Here is a 24,351-nt window from a genome sequence, read left to right on the forward strand (position 1 = left end):
AGTTCGTGGGTGGACAAGGATGTCACCAGTCTGTGCGATAATGCACGTACACAGACATTATATGAACAGACTGGAAAAGTGCTGCTCCTCAGGCCCCCACAGCTATGCCACTGTAGAGATGTTAATACTTAGACAGAAGTTAGGTACTGCATCTGGGCCTGGTGTTTTTCAATTAGCAGCTTTTCTTAACTTTGTTTCAGTCTCTCTGGCTGTTAAACCATCCCATTTCATATCCTGTACATTTGAACTTCTTATTCTTTCTTTTACTTCTGTTCATTTAACATCTTTGTTATGTTCTAGAGGATATTGATAGATATTTCTTCAAAATGTATCTATTTATTCTATTTTTGGTGGTGTTTCAATTCCTTTTGCCTTGTTTGCCAGTTCTCTATAAACGTTTTTTGGGTCATCAATAAATTGCTTATTTTGAACTTTTCCATTATACTTATCTGCATATCTTCTAAGTTTTCTCCCTGTGCTGATATTTTTAGTTTATTATTTGCAATAGTGTACGATAGATCCTGATCTGTTCTGATACTGTGCTTTGCTTTTATGAATCTATCTTTCTGAGTATTTTTCTTGATTGGATCTCTCTTCTATACACTTTTACAGTGACACTTCTTGTCTTAATTGCTTTATAGTTTTTTTTCTGTTTGATATTTCCATGATGGTGTTTGATTTCTCTCCTTCCTCTCCCATATTACCCCATGTTTTTGTGGTAAGACTTTATCTGGTATTAATTTAGATGGACAGAAATATATCCTATTTACTTCTGTTATATAACATAGATGTCTATGGGCAGTCCTAATTACTGTGTTCATTTGTTTTATCAGACTTCTAACTTTTGGGTTTTTATTGACTTTCTGTAGTCTATTTATTTCATTGATTTTAATATCTCTGTCCATTTCTATTAAATCATTCAACTCTTATCATAAATAATTTTCTTTTAAACTGAGGGCACATTCTTTGTTCTCCATTTCCTGTGGACATTCTATAGAAAGTTCCAGAGCATCTTCCTGTGCCACATTCTCTTCTGTTTCATCCTCTGTCATGCATTGCTCTTTCATATGGAAGCTCACTGGCCTATCACTCCACAGCAGTGACTATGTCAGAGTTGCCACAGTTTCCTCTTCCTTCTCTTACTGTGCATCTTCAAATGAATGTTTGTATGGGTTTCCTATGAAAGGCTCCAAAGTATCTTCATATGGCAACTGATCAGATGTTTCCTGCTCCACTGGTTTCTCCTTAATGTGGGGATTCATTGCTCTATTCTGCTGTGGTGTTATCACAGTTACATTTTCTACACTAAATCCTTTACTTCACAGTACTCCATAACCTCAGTTTCTATTTCTTTAACTTCTCCATTACTAATACTCTTTTCTACGTTTCCTCTTAGTTTCTTGTATTGTAAAGTTTTCCATGCCCTGATGCTTTTGCCTGTATTTATCGTCAAATATCTTTGGTGTTGCTCTTTTTGTATTGATTAGTTTTGCTTTCTCCTTTGAGTAAATATTGCACCATAGCGACCCCTAACTGGGAAAAGCCGGAAGAAGAAGATTAAATTTCTTTTTCTTTACCATGTACATATTTTTTCTTCAGATGTCTCCTGCTCCTGCTGTTTCTCCTTACTTTGGGGACTCTGTTTCATCAAACTGTGATGTAACCTGTGTTAGGCTTCCTGCACTAAATCCTTCACTTAGCAAGTATTCCATAACTTCCTCTCCTATGTTTTTAACTTCTACATCACTAATCTTCTGTCCTACGTTCCCTCTTTGTGATCTTATTTTTTTATTGTGAATTTTTCCATGTCCGGATGCCTTTTGCCTTTGTCTGTATTTCTCTTTGACTATCTTTGGGACTGTCTTTTTTGTATTGATTAATTTAGCTTTCTCCTTTGCATAAATATTGCACCGTATCAGATATCTCTTTATTTCCCATGTCCATATTCCTGTTTTATACCTTTAAAAGTCTTTTGATTTTCTGCTTTATATTTTTGCACTTACTCAGTCACTTCTTTTTCCAAACGGCCCATGGTTTATAATGTTTTTCATAAATCTGTTGTATTAATGAACACAAATTTTTATTTGAACTTCCGACAGTTTTGCCTGTGGAAGTATTTTTCTTTCCACTAATTTCTCTCTTAATCTTTTTGTATATCTTCTCTCTGGAAATTCTGGTCTTCTTGCATAATAGTAACAATACATAATTTCTTTCTTCACAACACATGGTTCAGAAAGAAAGACAGTCACAGCATTACATACATGCAACACAGGTAAACTTCCACCTAGTAAGGAAAAGGCAGTAGGGTAGAATCCATGATTGCAAAGTCATCCCCAGTGAAACAGTCAGCCCATAGCATAAACCATTGGTTGCAAGCAGTGGTCAGAGAAGGTTGGAAGGTCAAGAGAGACCAGGCTGAAGACATGGAAGTTGACTGGAGAGAAAGTACAACAATTCAAGGAATTACTCAGGGCTCTAGCACCCCAAGAAGAGGAGGAAAATATGTGGAGCTGAAGAAGAATGGCAGCACCTCAAAACAGCATGTGTAAGGACTACAGAACAGATATGTGGCCAAGCCAGGTATGGAAATAAAGTACATAAGGAAAGCTTGTGGTGGAATAAAGAAGTCTTGGAAGTGATCAAAAGAAAGAAGGAGTGCAGGAAAAAATGGGAGATAGAAAAGACCGACCAGGAAAGAATACTGGTTGGCTAACAAAGAAGCTAAGAATGGAGTTGTAATAGCAAAGAATAGGGCATCTGAGACACTTTACCAACTTCTAGAAAGTGACTCGAGGTGGTACAAAGAAATTATATTAGGTTGCAAGGCAAAGACAGAAAGCTAAAGAAGATAGTCAGACAACCCCTCATAAGGGATGCCAGCAACAACCTGCTCGCCAGTCCACAGGACATCAAAGGCAGATGGAAGGAGTATTTCCACCAGCTTCTGAATGAAGAAAACCCCACAAAAGCTGTACTGCCCCAGAAACAGCCTACGATGAAAGAAGGAGAAGAGGAGCCCACCCTAGAAGAAGTAAGAATAGCACTAAGGAAAATGAAGTCAGGGAAAGCAGCAGACTCAGATGAGGTCACAGCAGATATGATAAAGATGCTGGGGGAGATAGGGGAGAAATGGCTTCTGAGGGTACTCATTGCAGTGTGGAGAAAAAGGCATATCCCAGATGACTGGAGCATACTTGTGCCAGTGTACAAGAACAAAGGTGACATTCACAACTATGTGCAGTACTGAGGCATTAAACTCCTATTACACTGAATGAAATTTCTGGAGAGGGTGATTGATAAATTGATATGCAGAGTAGTGGAATGTAAGATGGGAGTTGAGCACTTCAGATTCAGATCAGGATGCAGCACAAATGACCCAATGTTTGCAGTGAGACAGATAGTTGAGAAGAAGCTAGAGATGAGGAAAGAGTCCAACTGGGCATTCCTAGACTTTGAGAAAGCATATGACAAGATCCAAAGAAAGCTGATCTGGGCAGTAATGTGATGGCTTAAAGTCCCAGAAACATTGGTAGAATTAGTGCAGGCTATGTACAAGGACCCGATGACTCAAGTACAAACAGTGTTCGGCCTTTCGAGGGGTTCCCAGTGGAAGTGGGTGTACATCAGGGTTCAGCTCTCAACCCACTGGTGTTCATACTGGTAATGGACTACATTAGCAAACAGGTTGGTGGGGACATATCAACAAAGTTACTGTATGCAGTTGATGTGGAATTACAGGCAAACTCTGAGCAAGAACTTCAGCAAAGGATAGGGAAATGGAATGCAAAACTGATGGCACATGAGATGAAACTAAGTACAGATAGCACAGTGGTAATGGCAGCAGATTGGGGAAATCAGAAGTTGAGAATTGAGATAGAAGGGAAGATAGAGGAACAGGGAAATAGCTTCAAGTATCTGGGAGGAGGGTGGTTGAGGAGAAGCGAAGTTGAATAAAGAGGTCAAAGCTAGAATCAGAGAGGCTGCAGTCTATGACAGAAGAATGCCAAAAAAGCTGAAAAGTAAAGTGTACAAGACAGTCATGTGACTAGTACTACTGTATAGTAAAGAAACCAGGGAGTAAAGAGAGAGCAGATGAAGAAGCTAGAGGTGATGGAAATTAAGTGCCTGAGAAGGATGGTAGGATGCACACTGTGGGACAGACGAAAAAATAAGGACATAAGAGCAGAAGCCAAAGTAGCTCCAGTTGCAGAAAATATCAAAGAGAACAGATTACAGTGGTTTGGACACATGTGCAGGAAAGCACAAGACATTCTGGTGAAGAAGATTTGGGACAGACAGAAAGAAGGTAAGATGACACAAGGCCGTCCAGCAAGGAAGTGGATGGATTGTGTGAAAGAAGATCTGCGACAGTCAGGCAAGAGTGTGGCACTGAATCGAGAGAGATGGCAACAGTTAACACAATGCCCTGACCCAATGTAGAAAATGTGAAAAATGGGGCCGATGATGACGATGACACAATTTCCTTCTTTTTCTCAATAGTCCACTCTATCATCTTTATGGCTCTTTTTTGGCCTACCAGTTTTTGTGATTTTTGTGGACTGCTACTTCTTCTGCAACAGGGGGCCATCCTCCACCTAAGCCTGGCCTAGCCCCATTGTAGGAATGTTTCCATGTCTTGAAGATTCTACACTGTCTTTTTTTCTAGTCCTGGCTCCAATGCACCTACCAGGCAGGATGGGGCACTTCTTCATCCTGGGTCTTTTGCACACAGCTATCTTTTTTTATTTTTAAGCTACTTCTGTCCATGACATATGCTATATAAATACAGACTATATATCAATGTCACCTTGGTGAGATTTTGTGAAAAACAGAGTCTACCTTATGAAGGTACTCATCAAGACTTGAGGATGAATTTAATTCCAGCAATACTACTCTCCTTTGCTTGCTGACTTATCATCTCTCCCTTTGGAGAATTGTGCATGTGGTACTGTAGAGACTGTCTTTAGCTCATACATCATAATGTTTGATATATAGCAGTGTGCTAGTGTGGTGATTGTGTGAAGTAGATGTGATTTTTGAAGTAGATTGTCATTTGTTTGTGGTATTTTTATTCCCAGTCCCTCATATCCACGAAGTTCTCATTCCCTATTGCCCATTTGTTCCACCATTCCCTGGGATCCAAGGACTTCCAAAGTTGCAAATGGGATCAGGAGTGTGACTGTTATGTAAGTGGATTAAGACATGTTCCAGTCCGTCAAGTCATTGGTGGTGGGGTGTTCACTGGAGACCACCCAACTTCTCAGTTGCAAGCACAAAAAAAGAGCTTGAATCTCCTTTGTCATCCAAGGATGAGGCAATCTAACATTCAATGGCTCTTACAGCAGCTGCACTCACTAGGAAGGCCAGCTCTTCAGGACTCTCTCCCACTTCTCCATATAACCAGCATTATCCTTTCTTCATCTGTTACTTGCTTTGAATGTCAACATGTGTTAATTGGGTGGGTTTTTCATAGGAACTAACGATGTATGGGTAAAGCATGATGTATTCAGTCACTCCAATTGTTTTACTTTTCCAGTCAGATTTTGGTTCATCATATTCTTTATCAGTAGCTTACTTTGTTTACCTCTATATAATCAGACATACATGTTCTGTGCTTTATAAACCAATGCTGTATTTCCCTCAACACATTTACAGAAAGAGTTTTTTGTGGATGCTGTCATGCCCTCTGTGATAAAATGTGATTCCTGATCTGTACAGCAGGACTACTTTTTCTTAGAAACCTTTGTTTCTGAAACAAAAAAGTCCCTATTGTCGATTTTAGCTCTCAGCTGAACAGTTCTTCTTTTTTTGTCTTCCTGTATGTTATATTGGCAAAGGTCTGAGATCAGCCATACTTTTCTTGCGTAATACAGTGTGTATATTATTTCATTTTATTATTGTAGTTCAACTGTACTGTATTTTTTCTGAAGCTTTCACTTCCTGAGCTGGAAACAACATTTCACATCTGTTTTTTTTTTTTCCATTTATATTTAATTATTTTATTTATCAGACATGAGCTAGCACACAGGGGCCACCCTTCAGTCATGACTTAGTTACAATAAAATGTAATTCATAATATACACTATGGATAATAGCATGATAAAAAGTGTGAACAATACAGTGCTCACAATATTTACAGAGAAAGTAACAGATGCACTTTTAAAGTGTTTGCAATTTCTGTAGGTTTGTGGAAAAGGTGAAGCCAATGACAGGTAAGGAGCACAGTATACTCCTGCCAATTGCAGGTATGTTTCCTGTTTTGTTATGAAGTTGCTAATATGGTTAAACATGGAACATTGAAATAACTTTATTACAAAATGTTGATCCTTCAAATGGCAATTGAAAAGGTTCCATGTACTGAAACTGCAGTTTCCTGTATTTCCTTTTTCTATTTATAAACTACAAAAACTACAGTTTTAACATTAAAAAAGAAATATTTCTTCTGCATATATTATTTTAGTTTCATAAATGTCATCAATGCAGTTAACATATCAATGAAGTAATTACTCTAAAGTAGTTAGAATACCGCGGTGGTGGTGCTGCGGTAGCGTTGTCGCCTCACAGTAAGACGCTGTCCGATTCGATTCTCAGCTAGAGCGTCTTCTGTGTGGAGACATGCGTGAATGGGCATACCTTCGTTGAAGGTTGTGCATCAGGGCTGGTAACTCAGCACGTAAAAATCAACTACCAATCATTAGCGGACCAAAGTTCCGCTGTGGCGACCCCTAACCGGGAAAAGCCGAAAGACACAAACAAACTGTAAAGTAGTTAGAATAAAAAGACTGAAATGAACCTAAAGGTGAGTGATTATGTTTCTTTTAGCACGGAATGTCCTTTTCTCCATTCCACATGGAACAGTGTTATAGTTAGTCAGTACTTGGCCTGTTACCATATGATGTAAACACTAGTATCAGCATCTTAAATGTAATCATTGTTAGTGCTTACCTAGTGAGCTTTCCTGGAGTAAAAACTTGGTGCTTAAGGAAGGGTCTTCTCTGTACAGGTTGCAGTCTGAGCAATTTTAATAACATAAGCTGTCCATGATAATAAGCCATCTTTTAAAACAAAAAAGTAATTACAGTTGCGGGCAGCATATATCATCCATATTGATAATCAACTTTTTTTTATCAAATACTAAACAAAATCCACAGGACTGTCATCCAACGCACAGGAAAATGACTTACATATTTGAAATGTGTTGAAATGCATTACTTGGGGCGACATTTATTTCACTTTCCACAGACAAGTATTGTCAGAATATCTAGGCAGAAAGCAGTTATTCTGGAGAGCAGTAGTGTGTATGTAAAAGCTAATGTCTTCCCAGGAAATAATCCACATAGCTGTTATTTGATAACAGTCTATATGATATCTCAACAGTTAGTGGATAAATATTTTATGAGTATGAGAAGTAGTTTACTTTGAGCGGATAGTTTTTGTGAAAATGTATCAAAGATTACTGCACTGTTTTTTCAGGACAGAAATTAAAATGGAATTGTCAGTGTTTTGTCTTTATTATTATTATTATTATTATTATTATTATTATTATTATTATTATTATTATCCCTACTGCTATTTTCATAACAAACCTGCTGCACTTTTTTATCCACTGAATTCTAATTGTCATCAAATACACATTAGGTTTGTTTTGAGCATATATATGCATTTTCTTTTTCTTAAGCAGCAAATGCAGAATACACCAGCATAATAAGTCAGTGTGTTATGACATTAGATATAAAACTAATATGTATTTGCTTCTAAAAGTGATATGTTTAAATATTTTAAATATTTGTATAGGAGAAAAAAGTATATTATCTGTGCCCCTAAAAGGACAACATAGGTCTGTTTTACAAACAGATATCTATTCATCTTTTACAAACAGTTTTACTGGAAGATGCAAATATGTTTCAGAATAATTATTACCTTGTATGGAGATGAGCCACCAGTAGGTCAACATTGTCATAAGTATATAACAGACATCTAGGATTTGTTATAATTATTTTCTATAAAGAGTAGGGATATAGCTTCTTTTCAGGGTGGGAAGTATAATGCTTTCCCAGCAAAGTAGGAATTGTGTTTGCATTACATCAGAAATGAAAAGCATCTATCTATACATATATCTATCTATTTAATAGTGTATCATAGTCATTCAAACTATCAAAAGTTTGACACAAAGACATACATTATAACAGCTCAAATCACATAGATTTGAATATACAATATGTGAAATCACAAAGATTCAAAGCAAAACTAATTTTTTGACAGGGAAGCCCCCATGCATGCCCTACACCCCATGCTAATTATATATACCAACTCCAAGATCACACCATAGTGCTAGAAGGCACATTCCCTGATCCCCACTGCATTGTGTTCTCAAGTACTTAAACAGAGGCAACATTCAAAAAGTTCATTTTCTTGAGAGTCCGAGCATTTGAATGGAACCTATACACACACACACACACACACACACACACACACACACACACACACATATATATATATATATATATATATATATATATATATATATACTTCCTAAAACTAGAAGTTTATGACTCTGGAAAGATGCCACTAACACCAAAAATCCTTACAATGATGAGTGAAAAAAATGACACAAATCTTCAACACTAAGCATGTACATTCTTAAGGTTGGAGTGGCAGTCTTAAGTGCAGTGTGTAATTGAACATCTATGAATATTTCTTAGCTAAGTGATTCAGTTACTGACTCCCACATTTAGCCACTAGCTCAGTCAAGTCTTGATCATGATTTACCAAACCGTGTTATATTAATTTGTGTAAGTGGTAGGCATATCATTTCTTTTAGGGGGCACAGTGGCACAGCGGATAGCATTGTCACCTCACAGCAAGAAGTTCCCCTGGTTCAATTCTCAGGTTGGATGCCTTCTGTGCATAGTCTGTATGTCCTCCCTATGTTCACGTGGGTTTGCTATGAGTGCTCCGGTTTCCTCCCATAGTCCAAAGACATGCAGTAGGTGGATTGGACACTGTAAATTCACCATATCTGAGAGTGTATGTGTGAGTGTGTGGTGTGGATGAACTACCATGGCAGGGCTAGCCACCCAGTGGTGCAAACCTTGGACCTAGATGACTGTCACTGTTGATGTGACACCCCGACCCCATGTGCAAAATAGGAAAAAAGGTTGTGGTTGGATGGATATTATTTCTTTTCAAAATGGGGAATGCAGCCGATCTCCAGATTAGTTCTATTGACTGCACTAAGAGTAAAGATTGTGTGTGTGTGTGTGTGTGTGTGTGTGTGTGTGTGTGTGTGTGTGTGTGTGTGTGTATGAATGTATATATATTTCTGTAGAAAAAATAAATATTCTGTCACTAGAAGGATGCTACTACCACAAATCCCTGCACTGATAAGGGCAAAAAGGTAAGTCATCTTCGTTACTGAGTCATGGATAGAATAGCTAACTTAGGTTTAACATGTGCTTAATAGTCCATGAATAATTCTTTGAGCCTTTCACAAAAATGCCAAAGAGGGACTGGAATATTATCTTAATTTTTTTTAATAGATAGGTAAAGGCATTTCATTGTTTCAGTTTGCTGACAACTTGGGTTATATTCATAGGTCCATAGGTTTTTACTAGGCTAACGACCGCAAGGGCCTTTTTAAGCTTAGTCATGCATCCCAAATCTCTGACAAGTTCTGATACCCTTGATAAATCTAAGCAGGGGTTTGGAAGATGAACCATTTACAGGTTACCTGTGTCCATTAGAGACATTGGTGCCAAACCATGGACGAATTTCCGGTTTCCCATCCAATTGTCCAAGTTACACTTGAATTGGGTTAGGGGGGAACTCTGCTTCACATGGATGGGGAGCCTGTTCCATAGACACGGTAGTCTCTGGGATACATACCTATCTCTCCAGCAGGACCTGTTTATATCACAGGCAAGGTTTAAGTCTTTAGAACGGGTAATTCTGGTGCTGTTTGTTTTGTGGATATGCAGGAGGCCCCTCAGAGTGGGGTCTGACAATGCTCTGTATGCCAGGCATAGATCTCCCCTCAAACGCCTGTAGGAGACAGAATACAGGGACAGGGTCATGAGGCGGTCTGCACAGGACATTTTACTTACGCCCTGCATTCTTTTAGTGAGGAACCTGTGTGGACATTCCAGTTGTTGGATATGCCTGGTTAGGTATATAGCAAAGGGGATATTGTACTCAATGATAGGTCTGATGAATGCCGAATATGGTGCAACAATGACTTCCTTGGACTTAGATGCCATACCTTTGTTTATAAGTTGTGCATTACAAGAATGATTTCCTCACCACTGTAGACACATGATTGTCAAAGGCTAGATTACTATCTATGTATGTCTTTAAGTGCCTGACTACTAGGTCAACTCTAAGGGGAGTGTTGTCAATATGATAGTTACCAGAGATGGATGACTTCCCAAAGGATACTATTATGCATTTCTTGGCATTTAGTTTTAGTCCATGGCTCTGACACCAGTTGTTTGTCTGTGTCAGCCCCTCCTGGAGAACATTTGTGTCAGTGTGTGATTCAATGACAGCTCCTAATTTGCAATCATCTGCAAATTTAGTCAGCCAGAGACCACTAATATTGGCCTTGACTTCTGAGAAATAAATGCAAAAAGGACCAGTCCAAGGACTGATTCTTGAGAGACTCCACTTGTGACTGGCCTCTTTGTAAAGGTGGACTCCCCAATTCTAACTTCCTGGGTCCTGTCTGTGAGCCAGTTGGCTATCCACCAGGTGACATACGGGGTTGTACTTAAACTCTTCAGTTTGTCAACAATGCCCGAGTGGGATATTGTGTCATATCTCTTGGCCAGGTCAAGGTAGGCAGTGTGAACAATTTTGCCCTCATCCATTGCTTTGGTGACCTTCTTAAAGATGTCCACCAGATTGACTAGGCATGATCTGCCCTTTACAAAACCAAACTAGGTTGGGTCCAGTGTCTGGAGGTTTACTATATCTCTATCCATCATCTTCGTGATAATTCTTTCCATGGCTTTACATATAAGACTATTGTGACTTATGGTTCTGTAGTTTCCAGGGTCTGTAGATGGCCCACCTTTGTGCAGAGGGATGTCTGTTGCCTTTCGCCATTCATGAAGCACTAAACCTGTTTGGAGGCTACAGTTAAATAGTAATTCTAAAGGTCCTATTAGGTCATGCTTCATGCTATTTAGAAGGCATCCTGGGATAGTATATGGGCCCATTGATGCATTGTTCTTGGTCTTAGAAGGAGCATTAAGGACCTGTTCCCTAGTGACACCAGGGAGTTATACTTGATGATATTTCCTGAGGGAAGGTTGATGGGGAGAGAGGGGTAAAGTTGGAGCTGAATTTATCAGCCAGGAGGTTTGCAATGTCTTCTGGCTCAGTATAGGTGGCTCCATTTACAATGAGCCCTGCACAAAATTGTGTATTGCCTTTGAGGTTGTGGACATAGCTTAAGGATGCTTTGTGGATGTCCTTGGCCTGGGAGGCCAAACTTACTTCAAATTTGGCTTTGGTTGACTTTATTTGTCCTCTGAGTTTTTTGTTTAGTTTGATGAGAGTGCTTTTATCCTGCTGGCTGCTGCACCTCCTAATTTTTGCCATGATTTTCTTCCTCCTGTTATACAGCCTATTAATTTTGTGATTCCACCAGGGTGGCTTGTTTTTTGAGTTAGTTCTGTACTTCTTCCTGGTGGGTACTGCTGCTTCTATGCAGCTATTAACATGCTTGTACAGGGTTTACATGAACAGTTCTGCATAGGCAGCAGTATTCTCAGGGTTTATGGGGGCCTGCAATTTTTCCAGGTTCTCACTTAATAACAGGAGGTTAGCCTTAGAATAGTTGTTGAATATTCCAGGTTTAGCTGGGGGTCCAGGTTTTATTTTCACTTCAAAGGAGACCATTTTGTGGGCTGACCTTACTAGGGAAGGCATTATAGTAGGGGGTGTGCAGCAGTCTCCCATATTAGTGAGGACCAGATCCAGTATGGTTGCACCCCTGGTTGGTGTATTGACTATCTGGTCCTGGGAGTTTGTGTTTACAAACTCCCTCGACCACAGTTTATATTGGATTTGGTGTTTTTCATATTTTCAGGGGTGATAATACGATACCTGACCTTTACATATTTTTATTTTAGTTATATAAAAATGAAGTAAATATCACTTAAATGCTTCCATACAAATAATACTTTTTTTTTTTCAAATGAAAGATTCCACCATCAAAAATCTCAGTACTGACAAGGACAAATGTGCCTGAGGTTACCCAGATTTTTCAACCTCATTGCCAAATATAATAGAAATGTTCCTTCCGGCTCAGGTTCCCTTTTCAGTAAAATGAATAAATATTCCAAACAATGTGCAGGCAAAGAAAATTTAAGAAAGCAGTAGCATGATGAATCAAACGGTTTTCCCAAAACTAACACAATCGAAGAAAACTGACTGACTACATGTCCCCTCATGTATTTTCCCCTCCCCATCATGACAATCCTATAAAGCTTTCCAAAAGTCTAGGTCTTTACTTCCCTCTATAGCAACTGATAAAATCAGATACTTGTACTGTGAGAATCATTCAAAAATGCTACAGCTGGCAGTGTGCGTCCCTTCCTCCTTTTTAAGGAATTCCTCTTCATTCATCTAGTCAAACCTTCCTGTTCCCTCGTATCCCAGATCAGATGCTGTCTCAGGGTGTTGTAGAATCTGTTCCCCAGATCAAAGAAGGGAAAGAACAAACCTGGAAACCTGTCCTTGACGTTTCCTTTTTAAACCTTCACATCAAAATCCCGAAGTCCTCTCTCTACAATCTCTTTTACCTCTCATTCATCTCTCAGTTTTTTAGTAATGCTGGTTTTAAAAGATGTGTATCATTGCATTCCCATTCTCAAACATTTTAGATGCTTCTTACTTTTTTTCATTATCTAGTTTACATTTTCATTTTTTCTTCCTTGCTTCGTCAGCAGCTCCAATAGTGTTTACAAAGTGCCTGGCCCAATGCAAGTTACAAGACATTCACATTTTTGTCATATTTAGATGATAACCTGATTTTTGCACAATCTATTTCATAAGCTGTGCAGAATGCCTGCCTTGGGTTAAAAAAATTCTCAACTTGAGTTTTTGGGTGAGCAGAAAGAAATCTTCTTTCATTCTTTCTCATTGGATAATGTGCCTGAGGTCCCTACTGGATACAGCCCCATGATAACTTCTTTTTTTCTTCAAGTCAGTTAGAAATGTTACAAAAAGCAATTTTTGATATGATCCACTTACAGTGGAAGATCTGTCAGGAAATATCTCAACATTCTAGGTTTCTTGGCCTCTGCAATTGTCATGATTCCTTTGGCCAGACTTCAAATGAGAAAAGTTCAGTGTTTTTTCAAATCAATTTTCATTTCATTTCAGATTGCAGTGCTGGGGTTTGTGAAAAAAGTAGTTACCTTGGTGGGTGAATCAGTTGTCTCTCAACTCAGGTCTCCCTTTTTCCCTTCTAACCCTTACTCGGTGTATAAACACAGATGCATCAGACTTCGCTCAAAGCCTATTGAATGTTGTGTCTTTCGGCTTTTCCCGGTTAGGGGTCGCCACAGCAAAACTCCGGTCCGCTAATGATTGGCAGTAGATTTTTATGTGCTGGCTTGCCGGGCCTAACGCACAACCTTCAATGAAGGAACACCCATTCACGCATGTCGCCACACAGAAGATTCTCTAACTGAGAATTGAACGGGCAACATCTAACTATGAGGCGACAACGCTACCGCAGCACCACCACCACAGTGATCCTAAAGTCTATTGAATAAAAAGACCAATTAAATCACATAAATGTGAGAGAAATTATGCCTCTCTAAACCTTGGCAGCACCACAGTGATGTGGTAAATAAACAAACAGGAGGAGAAGAACCAGGTTCTACCCCCTTTACAGACTAGTTATGGTAGCCTAGGAACTAGCCGCTCAGCACTTTTGCCCTCTCCAGGCTACCTGCATTCCATAAGAGCAAAACACTATTGCAGACAAACTGACCAGGATCAGGGTAGACCCTCACAGAGGGAAGTTGCACACAGGGTCTTCCAGAAATTGATCCATCTGCATGGAACTCCTCAAGTAGATCTGTTTACCTCCAATCACAAAAGACTGTTCAAGACATTGTACTACAAGACTTCTTGTACATAGGCCTGGAAGACTGATAACATTTCATTTCATTTCCATGGATGGGAATTTCCTTTATGCATTTTTACCCTTTCCTCTAATCATCATGGTTTCTCTAAAGATTCAGAAGTACTCCCCAGGGATAATTGTGGTGACTCCTTTTTGGTCCAGGCCATGGTGGTTCTTCCTCCTTTTAAGAATGGCATGTGTTCTTGGCAGCATGGGCTTTGTTCTCCCAAGGCATTCTGCTTTTGAGGTAGTGGAGAGAGTGTTCTCTACTTCTAGAGGAAGGGTGAACCCCCGCAAGCTGTCTGCCTAATCTTACTCCACAGGAAGGGACAGCTAGTCAAAAGTCTTTACACTACCCAGCAGGATATATTCATACCTTCTGATACATCTCTGGAACATCCTGCTGAAAAAGTCCCTAGGAAGAGAAAGTGCAAAAGGAGGCACTTAGACTCTCTTCAAGAGTCAGTCATGGAAGATACCAATTCTGATGATGGGGAGGGGTCCCCCAAGATCACCACCTGATAACGTCTCCTTTGGAGACATTCTGGAGGTCCTCAAGCAAAGGGGTTTTTGGTCTACAGACAATCCTTCCCAAGAGGAATTATTCCTGGAAGCATTTGGGTCTGGTCCATCTATCTCCTGGGTGACTCTGCCCATGGATGAGCTCATTGATTTGATCTCTAGGCAGGTGTGCAAGGAACCTGACTCTTTTTAGCCAATCCCCAAGAGACCAGACAAGATCCTGGCAACACCAAAAGGAAACAAATTTTGGAGATAAGGAGTGCCACTAGAGGCCATTGTCATAGTAGTGACCACAAAGAAGGAACTTGCAGAACAGAGTTTATGTGTCCATCCACCTAACAGGGAGTCCAGGGCGTTGGACAGATTTGGGAAGCATGTATATGCTTCAGTGACTTTTGCACTTAGGTCACTGAATTATTTGGCACACTTCACCAGATCTGAGAGGGATTTGTTTAAAGAACTCTCCAAATCTCTCTTTTGGACCATTACTTCTGATTCACAGACCTCTGTTGCCTCACAGATGACTATCCTACAGTCCATTTTGAATCTGTCCATGAGGCTCATTTCACATGCAGCTGAAGGTGCCTCAAGGGCATCGGGTTCAGGGATTTCCATAAGTTGACATGGTTGGATACGTCTGTGTGATTTTCCAGAGCCTTTTAAGTCCTTCTTCATCAGTGCTCCCTCTGAAGGAAGTGCTTTGTTTGGCCCCAAAGTTAAAGACATACACTACCCAGGCTGGAAATACCCTGTCTGCAGTGGGTGTACCTTTTACCTTTTTCAGCCCCTTAAAGAACCTTCTCTAGGAATCAACTAGGTGGTTGAAAAGTGTTGTTCAGAAAATCCCAGGGTCCTATCCATGATACACATGGAGATAGTTCACCTAGGGGCAGGGAGGTACTCTAACGGAAGAAGCCACCCATGTCCAGAGGAGGCCTGCAGAACCAAGGATATAGGGACACTTTCTCTGACAGATCCTAGCAGTGCTTTTGAAAGGAGGCCTAATTGTTCACTTCTGGAAGCAGTCGGGGGTCGGCTATCCCTGCACCAGAGAGCCTGGCTAGACATTACAAAAGATACATGGGTGCAGAGGATTATTTCCAGAGGTTATATAATACCCCCCTCACAGTAAACACAATTTCCAATATTCCACCCAGTAAGAGGAAAGCAGAAGCACTAGAAATAAGAAGGCTACTAGAAAAAGGAGTCATCCAAGCAGTCCACCCCAGACCAGAAAGAGTCCAGAACTTACTCAAGATTCTTTTTAGTGCCAAAGAAAACAGAGGACTGGAGACCAGTTTTGGAACTCAGCAATCTGAACAAATCATTTCAGTACTTGAAGTTACGGATAGTCATGGTTCAGTCCATTTTGCCTTTCCTTCACAAGGACAACTGGATGTGTTCAGTGGATCTTCAGCATGTATCCTATCACATGAAATTCAACCAGCGATGCAGAAGATGCCTATGCTTCCTTCTGAAAGCCAGTGATTAACAATTCAGAGCTCTGCTCATTGGCCTCACCACAGCCCCCAGGATGTTCACCAAATAAATGGCAGTGTAGCAGCTCACTTGAGACTGCAGGGATTCTAGGTGTTTCCGTACTTGAACAACTGGGCTAATAACTGCTCTGACCAAGCAATTTTCTGATAACAGCTTGAGATTATGTACTCCAGCTTTGCTGTTATCTGGGAATTGTTTAATACGGTGTCAGTGACAACTTCTCTTCCCTTACCAAGGATACAAACTATTCAATTTCAAGTCAAAAAGATAAGCCAAATGTTTTCTCTATCAGCTCAATTGATTCTACAAGCCTTGGGATCAGTGTCTGCTGTGATATGCCTTGTTCCATTAGCAAAATACCATTTAAGGTTTCTTTAGTGGACCCTAGCAACTCAGTGGTCTATTCTGCACCAGCCTATGTCCACCCAGATCAGAATAACTCAAGCATGCAAAAAGTACCTCTTGTAGTGGATTTGCTCAGATCACATATTACAAGGCATTCCCTTCATTCTTCCTCAGCCCAAAGGCATAGTGACCATGGACACTTCCCAAAATGGAAGGGGGGGGGGCATTCTTGTGAAAGACAGTCCAAGGTACTTGGTCCCCCAAAGATGCCAACACACACATTAATGTCCTGGAAATGAGAGCAATACTCCTAGTGTTGCAGCCTTTCAAGGCTCTCTTCTTTCTGGGACTGTTGCGATTTGGATGGACAATATATCCGTGGTATGGTACATCCACAAACAAGGGGAAGCCAGATCTTACCCCTTGTGTCAAAAAGCTTTGAGAGTGTAGCAATGGGTGATCTCATCCTATCAATTTCTGATAGGAATGCACATTCCACGGGAAATCCAAAGTGATAACAGACAAGTTGAGCATGTCCATTTTATTGCCTCACAAGTGGTCTCTCAGCATGCAAATTGTAGTAATGATATTCTGCCAATGAGCCAACCTAGCTGTGACCTCTTTGTATCTCCCCTCAACAACAAGTGCAGCAGGTTCTTTGTCCTTATCCTTCCAACGGGAGAATCACCAAGAGATGCTCTCCTCCACAATTGGCCCCCTTGGTCTCCTTTACACTTACCCACAACTCCTCTAATACCCAAGTTTCTCCAGAAAGCATCCAATTGAAGAGCACAGTCATTCTCATTGCACCTTATTGGCCTCGTCAGATTTGGATACCCCTTTCTTTGTCCTCATCTATTTCGCCCACCATGGATTCTGGATCCATTTCCAGATCTCCTGTCTCATCCGACAGGCATGATTCACCTGGACATTTCAGGCCTAAAGTTGACCGCATGGTTCTCCACTTCCATTGATAGCCCGACAACCAAGCCTCTCCTTCCCTGTATGCCGCATTCTTTTGTCTCATAAAGCTTCCTCTAGGCAAATATACAGAAGTAAATGGAAAAGATTTGCTTTTTGAGCACAACAAAGAGACACTGATCCATTTTCAGCACCAGTACCTAAAGTTCTTGAGTTCTTGGCTGCAATTTTTAATGAAGGGGCTAGCTCCTTGACTGTTAAAATACCACTGGCTGACATTTCTGATTTCCACATAAGAGTAAATAATTCCTCCTTACCTTCTTCAAAACTTTATAAGGCCTTTAATAGGGGAACATTTCTTCTTAGACCCCCCCCCCCTTAAAGATCCAACTCTGCCATGGGATTTGAATTTAGCATTACAAGATTTACCGCAGTTACCATTTGAACCATTAGTAAAGTATGACCTAAAATGTTTAACCTGGAAAACTATCTTTTTAGTATCTATATCCACTGCTCGAAGAGTCTCTGAACTTCAAGCCCTATCTTCTAAGCCTCCTTATTTAATTTTCAATAAAGATAGAGTAGCGTTATGAACCAACCCACCCTTCTTTCCTAAGGTGGTGTCAGAAACCAACATCATTCAATCTATTAATCTTCGAGTTTTCTTTCTAAATTTCACAAACAAAGGAGAATGCATGTTACATTCGTTGGATGTTCACAGACAGTTACATTTCTATTTAAACAGAACAAAAAATTTGAGAAAAACAGATCAATTATTTATTTCCTTTGCAGAATCAAAATTAGGCAACCCAGTTACAAAAGTAAATTTAGCCAAATGGTTACTGATTACATTTGCATTTTCTACAACAAATTGAGTTTATCTTTCTCAAAACCTTTAAGAGCCCATTCAACCAGGTCCATGGCAATCTCATAAGTATATTTATCTATGTCGTCTATGGACAATATTTGTGTGGCTGCAACTTGGGCTAATCCTCATACCTTTATTACTCAAAGGGAAGAACAGCCTTCAGCTCAACAATGCTTAGGAATATCCTTCTTTAGAGATCCCCCAGGAATCAGGTAGTTGGGTACTCTGTGCCACTTGTTGAGGAATGAATGAAGATTGACAACATAAGATAAAAAAGTTATGTACTCATCATAACATTACATCTGCATTGTCCATTTTCTTTCTTCCTCAACTCCCCTCCCTCCACCCCCTACCATTTTGTTTGTGACTTTTGGAAGAACAAGAAGATACCAAGGGAATCAATGTTCCTGCCTTTGAGCTCCAGATATTGGTTTATAAAATTATGATTGTTTCTAAATTTGTGAAAAGCTGAAAGATCAGCAAACAAGATCTCAGGTATGGTAGGGGACTAGAGTATGATGGGTAAAAGAGGAACTAGAGAGCTTTCCAGTATTCACAAGCTGTAAAAAACAGTCGAGATGGATCTGAGGGTCAGATCCAAACTCACTTGTTGAGGAAGAATGAAAATGGACAACATTTATGGAACATTATGGTGAGTACATAACTTCTTTTTATTTACTACCTAAAAAGCATGTATTTATATCAAAGCACTTAATCATGCATATGATATTTTACCTAAAAAGCTTAAAGTACACCATTTATATTTATTTAATTGTTGACTTAGAAGATTTTGCTGAATTTATGTTTATTTTTTTGGATGCAACTCAGATTGTATTTATAATAAAAATATAAATAATTTTATGCGTGTGTGTGTGTGTGTGTATGTGTGTGTGTGTGTGTGTGTGTGTGTGTGTGTGTGTGTGTGTCATAAGGGACTCAAATGAACTTGATACATTGCAGAACTAGTTATCCTTGTGACCAGTGACACCCCCAGATCTGCTCCCCCACCCCCCACCCCGGAAATGAAAGCTCTATAGTTCTCTGAAGAAAAAAAAACAGATCATCAGTTCTGATCAAACAATTGCAATATTGGCATTCAGAAATGAATGCCAGTAATGCACTGTGCTGCAGTAATGACTGATCAGTACTTGCCAGTCATGCCCTCTAACACTTGGCACTCAGAGCAGCTGCCACAATCACTTCTCCCCATTTATACTGCTTGGTATATGCATATGTCATAGTGATGCTAGGTGTATGGTAATACCTGTACCATGCAGATGTATCCTGAGCGTGTTATTTTTTACTTAGGTAAAAGGTAACTCATGTGAGTGTCTCAGAGGAACAGTCTCCAGAAGCAGTTATTTACCTTTGGCTTCAGTTGTTCACACAAAGTCACAGCAGGTTTAGTTCAGTTTTGTCTTTTTATTGGTTTGCTGAAAATTATTTGGTGCCTTGAAATATTAAGTACTGTTTTGAGCGACAGGTGTATTAAATAGTTATACCCTTGGGAAATATAGTAATCTCAGTAACTGCAAAGGAGTTTATGCTTGTGCAGTAAGACAATGGGCCAGATGCATCTTTGTTTTCTTCACCCAAGCACATTTCTGTTCATTATGCAGAGTTCAGAAATTGCTAACTGGAATAGAACTGTAATTAATTTTACACCCCAGCTAATGGGGGCCTAGAACTTCCCAGATTCATGTTTTATTGTTCACTGTATTCACTGACAGGAAAAGTGCATGCATTGATTTCTCAAATTATGAACAGTATATGCATTAGCCTATATATTCAAGTGAGGTAGTGAGTTTAATGCAGAGTCACAAATAGAGTAAAGAGCAACTCTATGTATGACTTACTTATATGACCATGGGTGAGTATCATATGCAGATTTTTTTTTTTTTTTATGTCAGCAAAGTTATTGTAGTTGTTCTCAACATATGATAGCACCTTCTTGGTCATGTAAAGCAGTTCTCACAGATAGCATTTGCTTTGTCTTGGCAGAGGTGATATCAGCTTGGAGAGCAGAGCTCAGGTCCATGAGATGAGCATGCCTGACGACGACCAACATTCCCTGAAAATTTTCAAAGTTACCAAGAATGATGTTGGCGAGCTCACATGCATAGCCACAAATGTGCGGGGCAGTGACAGCTGCATGATCACCATGGAATTTGCAGGTATATACATTTCTTAGTAGGATATGTGTTTTTCATAAATTACCAACTGGGCATCTTGTTATTGGTGGTAATTACAGTGAAGGGATCCAATATCCTCCTTCATAACCACGAAGCATTAAGCATAATCTAAAATATCTCTTCTTAAAAGAAGTTTGCTAAAATGATATACATTACAGCACAGTAGAATTTTGTTTGTTTAGAGGATAAGCTCCTCTACAGGCACTTTACAGGCACATTTTTGCACTCTAATCCAATCTTCTGTTCAAATAATATTAACAACCATTACAGCATTAATAAAATTCCAGAAGTACTGTAAACAAAATGCCTAGGTCTGAGCACATGAAACATTGTGCATAATATTTGTGGTAGGACAAGTGTAACCCCTGTTAGACAATGTAAAAGAAGAAGCAGCTTAAATTCTTTTAGAAAAAAATACTCTGGTTGCATACAGTAATCTAAAGTACTGGGAGAGGAGACCTAGAGCCATAAAGTAATGCAAGTAACATACTACTGGTTTAGGAATCAGGCACATTGTATCATAAAATGTGCTGTTCCAAAGGATTCAGGCAGCTTAAAAGAGAAGTGGCCTGTGTGATGGTGGTAAGGCGTTTGTGGCATGCACAATGTGCAGTAAACTTAGGTTCTGCTCTCAGACAGTCCTCTAGGAAAACAAAGCTATGTTAGCTATACAGCTGTATGAAAAACATTGACTGATGCCATCATATGTTGAACAGTTTTCAAAATTGTGATGAGTATGTACTTACTGGATGCCTAGGTCTTAACCACATTTTTGATCAGGTTATTAATTGGCACAATTTTGCTTTTTCCATTGAGACTGACTAAGACTTGTGGTCAGTAGGGATGATTTGGCCAAAAAAAAGAAATTAGTCATGAAAAATAGCAAACTTCCTAATATGAGTAAAAAAAATAAATAAAGTAAATTAGTAGAAAAAATCACATACAGTATGCCAGTTTCATGTTATTTGCTTCTGTTTCAGTTCCCAAAAGGTCTATATTCATCTTATTTTATGTGTCCTTCATCATCCCAGTGATGTATTGTGGCTTTTCAGGTGTTAAGTTTTAAGACTTTGGCACAGCTTGTCATAAAATGCCATTTTATTTAACCTTTGTGATACTATTTGGATACTATTGCCAACTTTGAGCAATCTTTGAAATATTTCAGGGAGTGCAGAAGCATTAAATTACTTTTTTTGCCTGCCTACTTGGGGGGATCAAAAGGATAGTATTGTTTTGTTTTCAGTAGCCTGTTAATCAAGATCTGGCAAGTTGTACTGGCAGAAGAAATACTTGTACTGGCAGAAGAAATACACTAATCCCGGTTAGATTGGTATGGAGACTGACTTTATGATTTCTATTGATTTCATAAAAGCTAGAGCTAGTTGTTTAGAAACGTCTTCATCCGTTATTGTCTGTCTGCCAGAATATGTTTCCTAAAAGCCATTTCTGTTCAGAGTGGTATATTAGATGTGGTGGTTTCCACTACGATGAACGAATGAATATGTAATATATTTTATAGCTCTTTCTAAAATCAATTCAAAATGCTTTACAATTTAAAAAGAATGTAATAAAAGAAAAATAAATACAAGATAAATGTAAGCTGCCTGCCAAGTATTGCTAAATGTCTGCATAAAGCAATAAATCACATTGCTGATCACAGCAATATAAATCATAGGAATCAAGTACTGCCAACAGAACTGCAATTTAATGTATCAGGCTTGAAAAGCTGAGGCAAGCAGCTACAATTTTTAAATGGGTTTCATAAGGTATGACAATTTTAGTTGCAGGTAAGGACTTATTGACCTTTGCTGCATGTACAGTTCCTTACCTAGTAAATACACTGCAGATCGTTAATAAGTAACATTATTATTGTTGTTCATAGTGAATATAACCTATGCCTTACCATGCATTTGTGACCTCTTGTACTGTTCTTTAGCCCTACAACCATATCTGAAAGGGACAGAATATATATTTTTCTAAAAATGCACCATACTTTTATTTTTATTTTCATTAATTATCATCACTTCTCTGCCCTGTTTCCTTTCCTCAAGATTATGCATGTTACATTTCCTTAATCTTTCCTTGTTTGCCTTTCACTGTTCATCAGTAATTATTTTTGTGGTATTTTTGTGAACTATAACGATCCTATATTGCAAAAATATTCCCTTCAGTACATCAGATAGGGTATCCTCCTTACAAATTGGAGAATAGTTAGTTCTAAATCTGCACTTCACCAAAGTGGCTGCAGTGTCAACATTTGAAGCTTGCAATCAGTAGGATATTAGGAAAACATGCTTTAGGATGTGACTGAACCTAAGTTGCTTCAGATAACATATGATATAATGAATATAACTACTAGAATTCAGGATGGGAGATCTTCTTCTTCTTTCAGCTTTTCCCGATTAGGGGTCGCCACAGCGGATCACCTGTCCCCTAATGATTGGCAGTGGAGATTTTTTATGGTGCTGAGTTGCCAGCCCGGCGCCCAACCTTCCACAGAAGGCACACACACGCATGCACTCACGCCTAGGGCCAATTTAGAGTATCCAATCCACCTACAGCATGTCTTTGGGATGTGGGAGGAAACCAGAGCACCTGGAGGAAACCCACGCGACCACAGGGAGGACATGCAGACTCTGCACAGAAGGCACCCCAACCGAGGGTCAAACCGGAGAACCTCTTGCTGTGAGGATGGGAGATAATACACCAATTGAAAATACAAAAAAAATAATAAAAAGCCACAAAAACAATGTTAGGACCACAAAATTTCTTTAATAAAGGAAACACTAAAATATACATACTAGACTTCATTAGAGAAACAATTTAGTCAGATAGATCATACCTTGTTGTGTCTTTTGGCTTTTTCCCGGTTAGGGGTCGCCACAGCGGAACTCCGGTCCGGTAATGATTGGCAGTAGATTTTTACGTGCCGAGTTGCCAGCTCTAACGCACATCCTTTAATGAAGGTACGCCCATTCACGCATGACTCAACACAGAAGACGCTCTAAATGAGAATCGAACAGGACAACGTCTTACTGTGAGGTGACAACGCTACCGCAGCACCACCACCGCTAATATTTATAAAATCTCAGCATCAACTGACTAAAATATTTCAAGCAACCAGTGTTTAAATCTGTTTAGACAAACCTTAAAACAATTCATATTACCTTATCCGCAAATACTGCTATAATTCAAGATCATTAAAGCTAAAAGATTACTCTGCAAGCCAGCAGCAAATAAAATTATATTTAAACCATCCACTTTATATAAATAAATTATTAGTGGTCAAAAATGAATGCTAATAGCCATAGAACAAGATTTATGCTGAATAGTAAATTTTGTTAAGCCTAGCCCCTTGAGCATGCATGTGTTTTTATTTTAGATGAGATATAGACACAACACACATACAAATAATATGCATAAATATAATTTTCACTCTTATGCCATGCTTAAATATTGCAGCATTGTCTTAGCTGCATGGGAAGCATAAGAAATATTTATACCAGTTTACTTGTAGGAAAAGAATAACTAAAGTGAAAACCTGTTTAACTGTTCACATTTCTTACGACAAAGTAACAACTAAAATGTAAATGACAACAATCTCTTGTTTTGTTTTGTTTTTTACACCCACACACACACACACACACACACACACACACACACACACACCTCTCTGTCTATAGATGTACATACACACAGACGCACACACACACCTCTCTGTCTATAGATGTACACACACACACACACACACACACACACACACACACACACACACACACACACACACACACACACACCTCTCTGTCTATAGATGTACATACACATACACACACACACACACACACACACACACCCACACCTCT

General features: G+C 39.3%; 1 protein-coding gene across 2 annotated transcripts in view; it reads left to right on the forward strand.

Annotated features, from left to right (window-relative positions):
• Positions 1 to 24,351, forward strand: part of SPEG (striated muscle enriched protein kinase) — a 2,687,905-nt gene that overhangs the window by 1,957,239 nt on the left and 706,315 nt on the right. For both annotated transcript variants that reach the window (XM_044075871.1, XM_044075873.1), the window contains one exon: positions 20,298 to 20,470. In XM_044075871.1, coding sequence (XP_043931806.1) covers positions 20,298 to 20,470 — 173 coding nt within the window. The remainder of the gene's footprint in view (positions 1 to 20,297; positions 20,471 to 24,351) is intronic.

Source organism: Protopterus annectens, chromosome 6.part1 (genome assembly GCF_019279795.1).
Source record: "Protopterus annectens isolate FY-2018-M chromosome 6.part1, PAN1.0, whole genome shotgun sequence".
Classification (NCBI taxonomy): Eukaryota; Metazoa; Chordata; order Ceratodontiformes; family Protopteridae; genus Protopterus; species Protopterus annectens.